Below are 16,514 nucleotides of genomic sequence, written 5' to 3' on the forward strand. Positions count from 1 at the left end.
GAATTCTAAATACCCCTCCTTAAAACTGCCAATCCCAGCATGCAACAGGAGGCTGCTAGAGGAGTCACACTGGAATAGTACCTCTTTAAGAGCTCGTCTGATAAACACCGATGATGACAGTTGGCCCTCGGTATCCAAGGATTCCAGATCGACAGATTCTACCACCCACAGCTTGAAAATCTTCCAAAAAAGTTCCCAAAGGCAAAACTTGATTTTGCCATTTTATAAGGGACACCATTTTACTCCATTGTTAACAATGGGTTCGGTGTGTGTGTGTGTGTGTGTGATGGCCCTGGAATCAAATGCCAGTGATAGCAGGGCCCACTGTCTTGTCAAAAGTTTAATCCTATTTTAATTTTCACTTTTTGTATGTTTTTAGCTGTATTGTGTTTTGAATCCCAATTTTGGGAGAAAGGCAGGATATGCAATGATGATGATGATGATGATGATGATGATGATGATGATGATGATGACGTGGGACTAAACAGGCAGCAGCCATGTTCCAGTTCTTCAATCATTATGATGTTTCATTGGGATGGCCTTCAGAAACTTACTTTTTCTTACCCAGTTTACCTATAAAGCATAATGGGTCACTATGAGGACGAAATAAGCAGGAAAGAGAGCCCTTTACAGTGCCCTGAACTTGATGGAGAAGAGTGTATTATTAATGAATTGAAGTCAACTAAAGACTGTGATGTACTTTTAATCATGTGCAGTTTGTTGATGTTTAGTCCCACGCAGGCTCCCATGTTTGGATTATGTCCAAGAAGAAACATGAAGGATATCTGTTTAGTTCCAACTAAAGCAACAGCTGAATGGTGAGTCAACATGTACTTAAATCCAATTGATTAAATTGCCATACTTTAGTCAGGACTAATAGGATTTAGACAACAGTGTTACCTGAGGATAGGCATCCAGTTTCCTTCATCTAGAAATAACTTTCTAGAACTTTTAATTTCAAGGACCATTAACTTGGAATATTTATAAGATGCAAATAGGTAATAATTTCAGGCTGAACGTACAGATTTCTATTTTCTGTTAGGTAAACTGCTTGTATGTTTATGACCATCTTTTCCCCTGTGACCATCTTGATTACTCTGCCGGTTCCCAAATGACTTTTTATCCTTTCTCAATCAGAGTTGGTGCATATTTTTCATAGCCTGATACCAATGTTCTGGCTGAGCAAGTGGCTTTGATGCTGTTGTCTATTCTTGCCTGGTAGCTATGAGGTTGAGCTGACATTCCAGAAAAGGACATGCTGAAAGCTTTGGGGTGATGTACAGTGGCCATGTGTCCTCCATTAAAGAGGGTAGTCCTCTACTTTGAGGACTGCTGTGTCCAAACCCACTTTAAAGATATGATGGGAGTGGCAGGATTTTGAAGTTGCCCCTTCGTGGCAGACTGAATGTAGGCTGCCAGACAGGAGACAGAGCAGGCACACTAGTCAAGTGGTATCAGTCTTTCCCACAATAGTGAAGCATTTAAATTATAGTCACTGGTGCTAAAATGCACACCTACACATTTCATTCACAGCATGTCAATGTTATGAACATTTTATGAAAATTATTATTGCATTTAGTGATCACTCCCTCCCTTTTTTGCATGGTCACCTAAAGGTGAGCTGTGTCCATGTTTGAATACTTTGAGTATATGGCCAGCATGGCATAGTGGTTTGAGAGTTGCACTGTGACTCTGGAGACCAGAGTTTAATTCCCAGCTCAGCCATGAAACCCACTGTGTGACCTTGGGCAAGTCACACTCTCTCAGCCTCAGGGGAAAGCAATGGCAAACCTCCTCTGAACAAGTCTTGCCAAGAAAACCCCATATTAGCTCCGCCTTAGGGTCACATACTTTGGAAATTACTTAAAGGCACACAACAACATGCTTCATCATTATTAATTTATTTAAAATGTTGGTACCAGCATTTCCAAAATATGGACTGCTGCATAGTAGCTGTGTGAAACATCAGCAGCCAACCCTAAAGGACCTACCAAAATGCTACCCTCAATGCTGTTGGTTTTTTAAAATAAGTCTGGGGCCCTTTCACACAGTACATTTATAGTACTATGATTCCACTTTATCTGTATGGCTACATCCTATGAAATCCTGAGGTTTATGGTTTGGTGAGGCTCTAGAGCTCTCTCGCTAAGATTTCTTAATACCCCTCCCTCAACTATGAATCCTGGGATTCCAAAGGACAGAACCATGGCTGTTAAAGTGGAATCATAGGGCTATAACTGTGCAGTGTGAAAGGATCCCTGTTTTAATTTATTGCTAAAGAAGAATAAGAAGGAGGAGCCATCCATGTGTGTGTGTGTGCATGCACTGCACTACAGCCTGGCTGCCACCATGAAGAAGGCCTTCTCCTACTTCTTCAGCTTCTGATAAAAGAGGGTCTCTGAGTAGGATATAAGTAGTGTTGTCCATAAATAGCTTTCATTCTTCCACTATGACTGAATCATAAAAATAATTTTGTTATTTAAATTTAATGTATGCCATTAGTTTTAATGCATGTAAATTAATTTAAATATATGCCAATTGGACATTAGACAATAATGATGGAGCCACAGTAAAGGCAAAGCAACTCGCTGCTTATAATGTGCCCCATTATCAAACAGCTGGTCAAGTCATCACTTTCCACATGGTTCCTAAATGTCATGACTTTCAATGCACCATTTGATAATGGCTGTTATTGATCAACAATCTGATAGGAAACTTTTCCAGATTACCATTAAAGATCTCCTCTCCTGCAAGGTGCCATATTGGATGAATGTCCTTATTTCACAGGCATCTGCCCTGTATTTCAACAACACAACTCCAAACATACCATTTCTTTAAAAACATTTTCTACTGGGCAATACTACCAACTTGGCTTCATCCTGAATTACTTTCTCTACCACAGAAATGTTGCATGCACTCACCTTTGAGATCACCATTTCCATCCTTGTTGGTGTCCTTAAATGACCGAGGATAGATCTGGTAGATGGGGCTGGCTTGCCACCAGCCAAGGCATTTGGGGGACATGACAATGATTGCCACTGTAGCAGCCAAAAGCACCAGAGAAGCAGCAATGATCAACCAAAAAAAGTATCTCTCTGGTAACTCGATAGCGTGCTTGAGTTGAAAATTGAAGGAGGACCTCTTTGGGCATGCCAGCATAAGGCCGTAGAGTTACCTCTTGCATAGGTCCTAAATCCAAGCCAACAGCACACAGTTTTGGCATGGCTTCTTGGCTGACGGCATCAGCCTCCATTTCCTCCACCTCCTCACTCTGAACGAACCCATTGTTCTCGAAACCTTCTTTCTCACTCATCTCAACAGAGATCTCCTTACTGTCTTTGTCAACCATTTTCACTCAGCTCTGTCTCATCCCTCTTACTTGCTGCAGCTGGAAGGAGGCAGTAAGAATACCTTGAGATGGTGAAATACCTCAGGTTAGTGTCATTAATCTCTGGTTTAAAAATAAACCTGAGCAACCAGTCCAAAGTCTGGGTAAGATTAAGAGCATCAAGTGCCCCAGCCCCTTGGAACAAAAGCCTTTTCCTCAAAGTGACAGACTGTTGCAAGAGAACAAAGGTCCTGCTCATTCCAAGTACACTTCAAAAGAAAAAGTATGGCACTTCAGGAATGGAGATTGAATAGGGCTGCTCCGCACCCACTCCTTTTTGGCACGGCATCTGTGACTTTTAACACTTTCAGGCAAGGCAAGCAGTGCTGGCACAGTATTATTGTCATCTCATTCCTATCTACCAAACTGGTTCCAGACAATAGCACTGGGAAACTCATTCCTCTGGCTATCATGTTGAGTGCTGCCACAGGTGCTATCCCATCCTGTGTGCAGTTTAATATCTATATGAAATAATTAATAATTAATAATTTGTTGTATTTATATACCGCTATTCCAAAGATCATAGCGGTGAACAGCAAGTAAGCTAATTAGCAAGTAAGCTAATTTGCCCCCAACAGTCTGGGTACTCATTTTAGCGACCTCGGAAGGATGCAAGCCTGAGTCGAGCTTGGGCCCTTTTGCTGGTTTTGAACTCGCAACCTTGTGGTTTTGAGTGAATGGCTGCAGTACAGGCATTTAACCACTGCGCCACCAGGGCTCCTAATCACTGGGATTCCTCAGTTTCAGTGCCACCAATAAGCTGATGATACTCCGCTCTGTTTCTCCATGTTGTCAGAGTCAGCTGGCACTGCAAAAGTGCCGGACCAGTGTCCAGATGCTTGAATGTGCTGGAGGAGAACCAAGAAACTGAAACTTTGGCATGGGTTGCATATATACCACATTTTGAGACTTCCCTGAGCCAATTTAGGCCCAGGAGAGGCCTTTAAAAACAAAAAAACAAAACACAGGCCTGTTACAGACTGCCAAAATAAAGCTGCTTCGGGTCTCTTTGGAGGTATGCTATTTAAATGACGCATGGGTCCTAAGAGTCCAGAGGTTGCGCCAAAGCCACACTCCATTCCTAAGCACTGGAGTGCAGCTTTGGTGCAGCTTCCAGATTCTTAGGACCCATGCATCATTTAAATAACATATCTCCAAAGAGACCCGAAGCAGCTTTATTTTGGCAGTCTGTAACAGGCCACAGTGAAATTGTCCCCTTACTTCCTAGGTATGGAGCATGCTTGAGGGCATTTTTAAAAAGTATTTATTTATTTATGTATTTTGCAGGAGCAGCTATGACAAACAAAAGATCAACAAATGGGTCCTTGAGAAAATAAAGCCAGAAATTTCCTTAGAAACCAAGATGATCAAATTGAGGCTATAGTACTTTGGCAACATCAGGAGAAAGCAAGATTCACTAGAAAAGACAACAATGAGAGGAAAACCACATGCCAGATGGATAGACTCAGTCAGAGAGATCATTGGCATGGATTTGCAGGAACTAAGCACCAGGCTGTGGGAGAGATTTTGTATAGGATCCTAATGCCAATCAGGCTTGACAGTCCTGGGCCAAATAGGCAAATAGTCGGAGCTCATATGAGCAAGATGTTGCTGTAATTTCTCTTTCCCCCTCCCTTTGCTACCACTCTTCCTGCATATAGAAAGCCAACATATTGGGAAGAAGGCCAAATTGATCCATTTCCTTTGGTTGTTCTAGATTATTGTATCTATGAACTACCAACCCACAACAGGGAGCATGAGGTCCCACTGCCCAGAGACCATGTACACAGATGAGAGAGCTGGACAGTAAAGAAAGCAGATAGAAAGAAAATAAGCTTATTTGAGATGTGGTACTGGAGAAGAGTGCTTAGGATACTGTGGACAGCTAAAAAGACAAACAAACGGGGCCTTGAACAGATCAAGCCTGAAACCTCCTTGGAAGGTAAGACGATAAAATTGAGGCTGTTTTACTATGGCCACATAATGGGAAGATACAGATCACTAGAAAAGACAATAATGCTAGGAATGGGAGAGGGTAGTAGAAACTGAGGAAGACTGCATGCCAAACACCTCTGTGCAGAACTCTACAGAATTGTAGAATTTCACTTGGCCTCATTGTGTGATGGAACCATTCCAAAGTTGTATTGTGTTTAATACCCAGGTCATGCAAAGGTTGCTGATGTCCTTAAATGTTCTGATTTATTAGATCTTTTATGAGTAGAATAAAAGATCACGTCACCTGCCAGTAAAAGAGCTGTTCATATCTTACTGCCTCCCGCTTTGCCTGAGAATTCCTCAGCCCTTGATTCAATGGGAAGTTAAAGCCAATAAACCCAGAGTTGCAATCCTGTGCACACTTACACTGCTTGAGTAGTGGACAGACGGCCTGTTCAATACTTGTAACAGAACAAGATGGGAAAAAATGTTGTCCTTGTTAATTACTGTCCAGTCAGCTTCCATCTATGTCCTAGTCATCACACTCAGGCAGGGGTGTCACTAGGGATGTTCGAGGAGTGTGGGGTGTGGTGAGCACTGGATAACACCTCAGGGGGTGAACACCCAATGGGTTGGTTGCTGCCGTCTGTCCCAAGACCCCCCAGCTGTCATAGTATAGTCTTCCTCTTTTCCTACTGCCTTCCACTTTACCAAGAATTACTGTCATTTGCAAGAGCCAGTGTGGCATAGTGATTTGAGTGCTGGACTACAACTCTGGCCAGTAGTGATACATTTGCTAATAGTGACACTGGTTATCAATGGATGGATTCCGGCAACGTAGTTATGAATACATAAGGACAGGTTGCTTACCTGTAACTGTAGTACTTTGAGTAGTCAACTATGAATTCACACAAGTGTGTTATTCTGTGGAGGTGCAGGATAACCCATTTGTGTGATTCACAGAGATCATGACAAAGAATTTAAAATTATGCATTAGTGACTGGTACATATTTATGATCTGTATATATTCCATAGTCTCCCTAGTCACTGCAGTTGAGAGCCAGTGTGATGTCATGATTTGAATGCTGGACTCTGGAGAACAGGGTTAAATTCCCCCTTCAGCCGTGAAGTGGGTCACCATGGGTGACCTTGGGCAAGTCACATGCTCTCAGCCTCAGGGGAAGGCAATGGCAAATCTTCTCTGAACAAATCTTACCAGGAAAACCCCACAATAGGTTCACCTTTGGGTTGCCATAAGTTGGAAATGACTTGAAGGCAAAGGCACACAACAACAACAACAACAACAACAACAACAACAACGTCTTTTTATATGGATCATGGCATATCGTGATACAACAATTTTAACTGAGTCATCTTGGCTCTTAAAGAGAGTCCAAGTCTGATTTGCTCTAGGGACCCATTCATTTGTCATTTTAGCAGTCCATGGTACCTGTAGAGCTTTCCTCCAGCTCTAGTGTTGCAGAGCAAGACATAAATATCAATTAATTATTAAGATCCTTGGTAGAAAAGTGGTATATATGTGTAAATAAATGAAGAAAGAAAAACATATGAAGAAAGATCACTTGGCTATGTTGCTTTATTTCTCTGGATCTGATCACCACTTTGGCTATATTTTCTCATAGTGAAGGTAGGTAAAAATTTCAGAACCAGCCAGGCAAGCCAATGGGAGTAAACTGCCTTGATAATAGTTCATAGGCCACTACAGAGGAGAGGAAGAGGCATCCTCTTACGCTACACTGAACACCCCCCACCTCACAAGGAACTTCACTCACTGGTTGCTGCACTTTCTCCCCCTACCAGCTGTGCCACCTTCCCCTGCCCCTTGGTTTGCCATTTCCCCTGCCTCATTCTCTTTTCTTCCCCCTTCCCTGCCCTCCACCAGTCTTTTACCTGCCTCAGAGGTTCAGCTCTTTCCCCTCCTTCCTGCCACAATTGTTTTTTCTGTATTCATTGAGAATGCATCTACAGTGTAGAAATAATGCAGCTTGACACCACTTTCACTGCCATGGCTTCATTTTACAGAATCCTGGGATTTGTTGTTTTGTGAGGTACCAGCACTCTTTGGCAGAGAAGGCTCTGTGTGTGTGTGTGTGTGTGTTGTATGCTTTCAAGTCATTTCTGACTTACGGCAACCCTAAGGCAAACCTATCACAGGGTTTTCTTGGCAGGTTTCTTCAGAAGGGGTTTGCCATTGCCCTCCTCTGAGGTTGAGAGAGTGTGACTTGTTCAAGGCCATCCAATTGGTATCCATGGCTGAGCAGGGATTCAAACCAGTCCAGCATCCAAACCACTACACAACGCTGCCTCTCCAGAGAAGGCAACAGACCTTTCAAATCTGCAAATCTCTGGATTCCATTGGATGGAGCTACAGCAGTTAAAGTGGTGTGAGACTGCATTATTTCTGCAGTGTAGATGCGCCCTGAAAAGATGGAGGGAGACACTTTTTGGGTACCTGGCCAAGTGGCACGTGTTGCAAAACAAAGCATTGTGCTACTGAGATTCCAGGAATCTGCCTTTTCATTTTACCAAAACACACCTGGCCCATGTCACCTTTCTGAAGAAAACACAACTATGGGTGGCTGGAGCTTTGAATTATAGCTCAAGGTGTGTGTAGTGTGTGTGTGTGTGCACGTGCGCGTGCACGCACACACACACACACACATGCAAAATGAGGATATTGCCCCTCCAAATAAGATTTCAATCACGATTAATGAAATTTTCCTTCAGTCCCCCAATTTCTAGCATTTCAGAGAGTAAGACACTGGAAATTGTTCATACCAAGAGCTGCCCTTTTTCTTTGGATACTTAAAAATCTACCTCTAAATAGTCATCTGATTTTTTTTGTTGCTTTCCAGTCATTTCTGAATTATGATTACCCTAAGGTTTTCATGGGTTTTCTTGCAAGGTTTGTTCAGAGGTGGTCTGCCATGGTTTTTCCCTGAGGCTGAGGACATGTGATTTTACCCAAGGTCACCCAGTGGTTTTCATGGCTGAGCCGGAAATCGAACTCTGGTTTCCAGAGTCGTAGTCCAACACTCAAACCATTACTCCACGCTAAGTTAGTGCAGTGCTAGAAATCTGGATGCTGGAGAAAAAAAATCATGGTGGGGACAATTTGGGGTGTCAATGCTCTCACTCCCTCACACCATAGCTACACACCTAGGAAGCCCACCAGCTGCCACAGTCCTTTTCTTTGTAATGCATGCCGTAACTTGCTAGTTCTTACTTTGGGCATTGCTCCAATCTGACATCATTAGGCCTGGGGTAGGGCAGCACTGAGCTGCAGGGAGCCAGAATCAAAGGTTCATATTTTATAGAGCCATTAGTGATAGAGCACATGGGTTGTTGTTGTTTTTGTTGTACGTTGTTGTGGCACTAGAGCTCCCTAACAGAAAGCCAAATATCTCACAAAACTACAAATCCCATAATTCCTTAACCTTGAGTCATGGCAATTAAAGTGGTGTCAAACTAATTGTGCAGTGTAGATGCAGCCATTGAGAAGGAATAGTAGTTGTCTGGCCACCCAGATGTTGTCGAACTGCAACTCTCAGTACACCTTGCTTCTGGGGAGCTAAACAGAAGCTTGGAGGGCTTTATGATACAGTACCCTCTCCTATCCTAGAGTAAGACCATCTCCTACATCCAGTGAACTCTGTGGGATTTGCTGCTAAGCAGAGAGGCATTACACCCAACTGAAGCAATTGCTTGCATTCAAATTGTTACAAGCATAAAAAGTAGGGGGTATCACCCAGTCCAAGTCAAATTCAACAGGAATTTGAAAGTAAATTTCTCCCATTTAAGTAAATGGAAAATGGGACTGTTAAATTTTGACTGGATTGTAACCTCCAAGATAATCCTTGGCCAGCTTTTGTCCCCCCCCCCCAGATTACATATTAAACATCTTTCTAGTTGTTCCAGACCAAAGTTTGGCTGGTTAATTCAGAACTACTTAGTGCCTCTCCCCATCTCCTACCAATCCAGGGTTTCTCAGCCCCCTGACCTCCATATCTTTCCTTTATCCGAAAACACATATTGTTGCAACTCCCATCCCTATTCTGCACTTCTGCTGGAGGCTTTGTTCTCACTTTGGCCTATTAATTTGGTGCTTCCTTCACAAACTGCTTGCCCATAGACTGACCTTTAGTTATCAAAGACCCAACAATCTCACAGTTAATAAAAGTTGCTGATAAGAGAGCAACTCTGGAGATGGCTATAGTACCTTCAGAGATAAGAGGCAGAGAAAATTTGTAGCCCACTGTTCTTCCTTCCCTCTTAACACAGGGACAGATCTACTTGAAGGTGCCAGACTACAGATCTCAGAAGCCTCATCCAGTGTAGCCAATGATGAGAGATGCTGGGAGTTGCAGACTTTGGAAGGGCTACATTTGCTCAAGTGCATGCGCACATACATACACTTGTGGCCCAAATATTTGGTGTTATTCCTCTGCATCTTCTGAATATGCACCCATCTGCTTGGCACTTGTTTTCCTTCTGCTTTGACAACTCAATTTCTGGCCTTCAGTTCCAGACCATGCCCTCCTTCCAGTCTCCTTTGTTGGGATATCTGGTTTGCCTTGGTCTGTTGTCTTTTCAGACCTAGCAAGATATAGTGAACTGTGTTACCAAAGGTGGGCTATGAAGACTCCAGCTCATAAAGTGACAACTGGTCAGCCACAATCCTTCATATGTATACCTTCAGACTGTCACCTGTCAACTCAAGGTGACCCCATGAGTTTCATAGGGTTTTCTTAAGTAACAAATAATCAGAGGTGGTTTGCCATTGCCTTCCTCTGAAAGATACCTCCTAAACTTCCAAGAGCAGACAGGAGATGTAGGGTTGTTATAGGAATAAAATAGGGACAGGAAGAACCATGTATATACCCCATTGAGTTGAAAGCCAAGACATAGCATATATTTCCAAACCTGGAGAGTGTCCAGCATTATGTATCTAATATGGCAGTACACACACACACAGCAGGGATGTATTGGTAGACTTTGGAGAATCCCAAGGTTTGCAGAAGTACAAAAGTGACAGGGCTGGAATTGTGTGTGTGTGAAACCCATGGACACACAGAAAAGTAAATAAAACCACTGCATGTCTGAATAGCTCACCTTGTAGTAAATACCGAGACACTGATTTTGAGATATCCTCAGGGACAAAAGCCCCATGTTCAGAAAACTTGTGTTCAATTCACATGCACAGTTGCATGTTTAAATGTTGAATAAATTGTAAATCAAGGCCTAAATTACAGCATAGACTGCCTTTAATTTTTGTTTTTCTCAGCTAAGTCACAGGTTTAGGGAACAAATTCACATCAGGAATGCATGGCAACATTTTGCTGCCAGCCACCTCATGTTTTCGCTGCTTCTAAAGTTCCAGGAGGTCATTGCTTACGTGGTCAAAACATACATCTGATGAAACCCCCCATGGTCAACAGGGGTGTTTCATCAGATTTGGTGAAATTCCAAGATTTAGCAAAGTTCAAGACATCTTTAGAAAAGAGGTCCTAAAGGAGACTGAACATGATTAGTGAGTGCAAAATGGTGACTGGCATTTTGTTTCAGCTCCCACTTGTAAGTGTAATTTCAAGACTCCTGCTTTCTCCCTTCCTCTACTTCTTCTATCCTTCTTTGCCTAAGACAGGAATGGACAAACTCTAAGGATTTGGGCCCATTTTTCCAGCTGCCAGATGTCCTGAGAAGTACCAACTTTTCAGAATGAACCCAGAAGTTCCCAGGTCACTTCTGGTTTTCAAAGAAAACAAAACATCATTGGCTAAAATGAAATGTTTAGCAAAACACTATGGCCCAAATCCTCTTGATAACTTGAGTAGACCAATGGAATCAAAATACAGTAGGTGCTTGGTATCTACTGGGGTTTGGTTCCAGGGCCATCTGTGGAAATCAAAATCCATGGATGCTGACGTCCCATTATATACAGTAAAATGGCATCCTTCATATAAATTTGCAAATTCAAGATTGGCCTATGTTTTTGGAATATTTTCAAGCTGTGGATAATTGAATCTGTGAATAAGGAACCTGTGGAAATGGAGTGCCAACTGTAATTCATGTTAAGTGTTGACCCAACATTTAAATATTGCTTCAGGGTGTCTACAATAGTTGAGAGTAAATTAACATGATTCAGGCTCTTTTACAGAAGAATCCCTCTTGATGGTAAAATTGCCCATTACCAATTTATTTGAAAATAACATTCGTGGGATAAATGTTCTCCCTCTGAGGTTGATAAAACCACTCTGGTAGAGAGCGCACTTGATTTGTTCCCCTGACCTAGAAGATCTGCCTATGCTGCCCATCCATCCATTGGCCGCCAGGAATGGGCACTGCCTTACATCTCAGTGATATAAGGACAGCTCAGCCAATCACTACCATCTGTTCCACATCACAATGTAGGTTGGAATTCACTAAGGCAGTTACAAATGTGTAAAAACCTTAGTTCCATAGCTACATAGGGTCTTTGGACCTGACTTCTCCCTCCCCACTAACTGGACAGCAGCCTCTGTGATTCACAGGGGTCTGTTCCCTAGTCAGTCAGGAATGACTAATTTCCGCCCGGTTCCCATGAATGATCTCTAGTGTGGCAGGCAGAAACAGGATCCCTGTTACTATTCCCTCTTTTGCTGGAAATTGCTCATGCAATTCCCAATTGACAGATACCTGCTGATTGCAGAGGCTGCTTTCACGTCCCTACATATCCCCTAAAGTAGGGAATATGTGTATGTGTCTAAGTTGTGTCTTCAAGTCATTTCTGATTTATGGTGACCCCAAGGCCATAATATCATGGGGTTTTCTTGGCAGGATTTGTTCAGAGGTTAGCCACTGCTTTCCCCTGAAGCTGAGAGAATGTGACTTGCCCAAGACCACTCAGTGGGTTTCATGGCCAAGTTGGGAATTGAACTGGCCTCCAGAGTTGTAGTCCAACACTCAAAACCACACCACCACACTGGTTCTCGGCTGCAGCAACTAGAGGGGCTAGAGATCATAAATATGAACCAGTCATTGACGCATAACTCTAGGTTATGCATTCATGGAATCACAGAGTTGGAAGAGACCTTAAGGGCCATCCAGTCCAACCCCCTACCATGCAGAAATACCCAATCAAAGCACCCCTGACAGGTGACCATTTAGCCTCTGTTTAAACCCTCTAAAGGAGGAGACTCCGCCACACTCCGAGGAAGCATGTCCCACTGTTGAACAGCCACTGATAACTTCTGTCACTACTGGCAAATAATTTCTTTTTCAAATGAGCTCATAAAAATTAGACCTTTTAAAGAGTTTATCCTCCCTCCCATTGTAATTTTAGAGGATCGGACAGTATTTCTCCCCTTTCTCAAACGACTTCAGGAGCCCCAGCCAATTACAATAATCTACTTGCTTGAATAATTGGGAATTATCCCAAGGTTGCAAGTTTCTCTGGAATCTGTGGGGGCCATTGGAGGGATAGGTGACCCTGCCAGGAGACAGGAAGCTGAATGGCATGCCTCCGATTGTAAGTGACAACCAGGGATAGGTCCTTGCCAAGGGTGATATCCTGACATCAGAATGCCTTCTCGGATGGCACAAGGCAAAGTTAATAATGTATTTTATTTGTATTTTTAAGTTTTAACAAAACCACTTCAGAACTCAATCATGCTGCCATGTAGAATAAAGAGCTTTACGTTTGCCTATGACCGAAGTCCACCTAATCCAGCAGTTGTCCTCCAGCAGCGGTCAACCAGATGCCTTCAGGAACCTCACAAAGAGGTGGTGATGGATGATGGTGGTCATACACTTCTTGGCGGGCAGCATTTGCAACTCAGAAACCAAAGTGAAACCTGCAACAAAATGTTGCAGTGTGATGGGCTCCTCCTGCTCAGGGTACCGGGAAGCAGCTAGCCACACCCATCGTCCCCTTCCAAAATACTCAGTTGCATGTCTCCTTTCTCCTCCATTTCAGAGTTTTCCATTTCTGCCCCAGTTCAACTGTCAAACCATCACCATCACCATTTAGCACACTCAGTACTGACTGGAATGTCTCAGCCAGAACCACAACCATCCTAACAAATTTGTGTACTGTACTTCCGCAAACCTAGATACAACTGCTGCCCCTCTCTTGTGTGTGGATAATATCATACTGGCTTCATAAGGTGCCGACTGTTAGAATTAATATGCTACTCAGTGACACAGATGGAGAACTTCATGTAGGAAACACAAATCCCCTCCCCTAACTCCTAACCTGACAAGAAGGGGCATCATCACACTCTTATGTTATCAGGTGCCCAGCTGAATCATTCTGTGGTGCTTTGACAGCTAACCGTACCCCTTCTTCTTCCCCAGAAAACAGGGAAGAACAAAACATTCTCTGTTTCCTTTCACTGAACAGAAATAGTAGACTCCTCTTCCTGCTGGCCAACAATGACTAGCTTCCATAGGTCAGCAATTCCCCTCTCCTAGTATATAAGAAAGTGTAATATCTTTGAAAGTAGAATCCATTCTGCAGTCATTGTCACCAATAACTGTTGACATGTCTATTGTGTTTTTTATTGAGAAATTCCTCATTTGTTCTCTGTTTACTACTGTCAATTATGTTTTACTGAGCAATGTAACCAATATAATCAATTTCCATATCGCAGCTATGAAAACTTTTATGTCTCCTTAGTAACTTTGGTTTTAAAATTGAAACTTTGCAACCTTTGGCTTAGATGCAATATTCCTTACACCCACCTGGCATTAAGCTTTAACCACTGCTGTTTGTTCACATTTTCCCCAGCTCTTTTATTTCACTACTATTTTGGACTGTAACCTCTGTGTACACAATGGTGTAAGGGACCATATAAATCATAATGCTCTAACCCATTGGTTCCAAATTTTGGTCCTCAAGATGTTTTGGACTTCAGCTCCTAAAATTCCTGATTGTTGGCCGAAATGGCTAGGGCTTCTGGAGTTGGAAGTCCAAAACACCTGGAGGAAAAAAGTGCAGGAATCACTGCTCTAACCCTTGCTTTCTGTAATGTTCCTGTACCTTCTCTAGTCCTACATTATTATTTCAGGACAGGCTAACAAAATGGTATAACGCACTCTAAACAGGAATACACCAGCTTTATGTAGGCAGTATATTTTTATTGCATTCTTTTCATCCATTTCCTCAAGAGTAGGGAGGGAGAGGTCCTTTTCAGTGGTCACTTGCCTTTGTAACTCCCTCTCTAGAGAGCCTAGGAAGGCTCTTTGCTCTTCTTTATTCCCAAGTAAAAACATTCCTATTCTATTATTACCATGCTTGTAGGAATTGATGGTGATGGGCTTTTAATAGTGAGCTGTTCTGTTGATTTTTTAAAAAATACCTTTTAATGCATTTTAAATGGTTTTTATTCTACTGATTTTTGGTTTTAATTAACTTTATAAACTGACGTTTTGTATGAGTTTATGTATAGCCCATATCTAAGGGTTATATCTGGATTATGTATAGCGCCCGAGTAGAAAGGCCCTCCATTTTAATTGCCACCACCCTGGCTTTGGAGTGAAAGGAGAGGCGGCACAGCTGTACCATGCTTAGCCCCATAGGACCTCCCTCCATGAGGAACTCCTACCATTCTGGCCTTTGAGGGAGAACAACTGGCAGTATCTGCTGGATCTGATCCCCTTCCCCACTGCCATTCCCTTCTCCTTTTGTGTCATGTCTTTTTAGACTGTAAGACTGAGGGGCAGAGAACTGTCAATCAGCAAATTTGTAAACCACTCTGTGAGCCTTTGTGGCTGAAGAGCAGGGTAAAAATACTTTAAATAAATAAGGGTTTTCATCTGTACCAAGTCCTGTTATTAGGGGAAAGGCAGAATAATAGTTATTGCTTTGCTGTTATTTCCTAACTTAACACTATACTGTGCCACAGCTGATATTTTCAATTACTGCCCTCCCAGGCACCTACAGTCAAATGTGTAAGATTATCTGCCCGAGTGTGCACACCCATCTCATATTGATGTTGACAAGAGTTGGGTGGGTTCAGATTAACACCCAAGACACAAGGGATCTGCAAGGCTAGCCGTGTCCAGAAGATGAGCATTTGGGGCCCTGCGTGTACATGTAGGTACATTCCTCAGTCCATTCTCACACAGTGAACAAGCAGCTCAAATGACCTTATCATGGAGACTGACATTTCAAAGTCTGTCTGGGTTTCACTATGCCAGGAGCCTGCTCCGTCTCCTTTTTTGTATCTCTCTCTCCTTGTTCAATCTTTATTCCAAATCATTTGTGCAAGTTAAATAGCACCTGTCTACAAAGAGACCTTTGGGGTCCCTTTCCCCTTCCTTGTTCTCTAAAGGGGGGGGGATCATTCTTCACCAAACAGTTCAGAGGGGAAATAACTAATTATGGGGAATATCCTACTGTGAAAAGATAATTGGTTAAACAGGAAGTAGAGGTTAAGGGCTTTGTTAAGAGCTTTATGGAAATCTCAGCATATGGTGTCAGACAGATCACACTCAAGTTGCTTGCCAACAACCTCAAAGAATGCTCTCAGATTAACAAAGCAAAACTTTTTTGTAGGCCTCATGCCAATTTTCCCAGTAAAGCCTATACATAACAACTAAGTGAGACAGAGGTTATGCTCAAGGTCTAGAATTCCTTAGACTATTGTAAAGCCTTTTTGAAAAACAAAAACCCAGTAGTAGATAGCCTTACAGTTTAAAAGTCTTCTAGTTTTACATGGAAGCTTTTAGATGAGTGACATCCAGTGTTGTAGCCACCAGGCACTCTTAAAATTCGGAACTAATTTTTCACCTCTATTTGACCATTTTTTTCAATAGTACTGTTGGGGAAAAACATGACAGACATAGGATTCATCAACTGCAGTAAAGAACCGATGAAAGAAATTCATTTCATCTTCCTGGCATTTCTATACCATCAACACTCTTTGTATCTTTTATCATACAGTAGTCCAAATCTCTGTATTAATGCCAAGCATATTATTGGTGTGTTCTTAGCAACTGCTTACATGAACTTTGTTTTTCGTTTGCCTTATTTTATACATTTTACTGGAGTTCATCTTCTTTTACTTTTTCATCCATCGGGAAACTTCCTCTTTTAAAACCAACTTTCATTCTTTCAGGCTAGTTTTGCACAAGTAAGGAGTATAAACTTCACTTATTGTTTGCACATCTGTCCCAAAGTGTTATTTCG

General features: G+C 42.4%; 1 protein-coding gene across 1 annotated transcript in view; it reads right to left on the minus strand.

Moving 5' to 3' along the window:
* SLC3A1 (solute carrier family 3 member 1) overlaps positions 1–3,748 on the minus strand; it is a 28,045-nt gene extending 24,297 nt beyond the window's left edge. The window contains 2 exon segments of the mRNA XM_042446850.1: positions 2,922–3,084; positions 3,086–3,748. Coding sequence (XP_042302784.1) covers positions 2,922–3,084; positions 3,086–3,349 — 427 coding nt within the window. The 5' untranslated portion in view covers positions 3,350–3,748.
* Between the last annotated feature and the right edge of the window lie 12,766 nt (positions 3,749–16,514).

The sequence above is a fragment of the Sceloporus undulatus genome, chromosome 1 (genome assembly GCF_019175285.1).
Source record: "Sceloporus undulatus isolate JIND9_A2432 ecotype Alabama chromosome 1, SceUnd_v1.1, whole genome shotgun sequence".
Classification (NCBI taxonomy): domain Eukaryota; kingdom Metazoa; phylum Chordata; class Lepidosauria; order Squamata; family Phrynosomatidae; genus Sceloporus; species Sceloporus undulatus.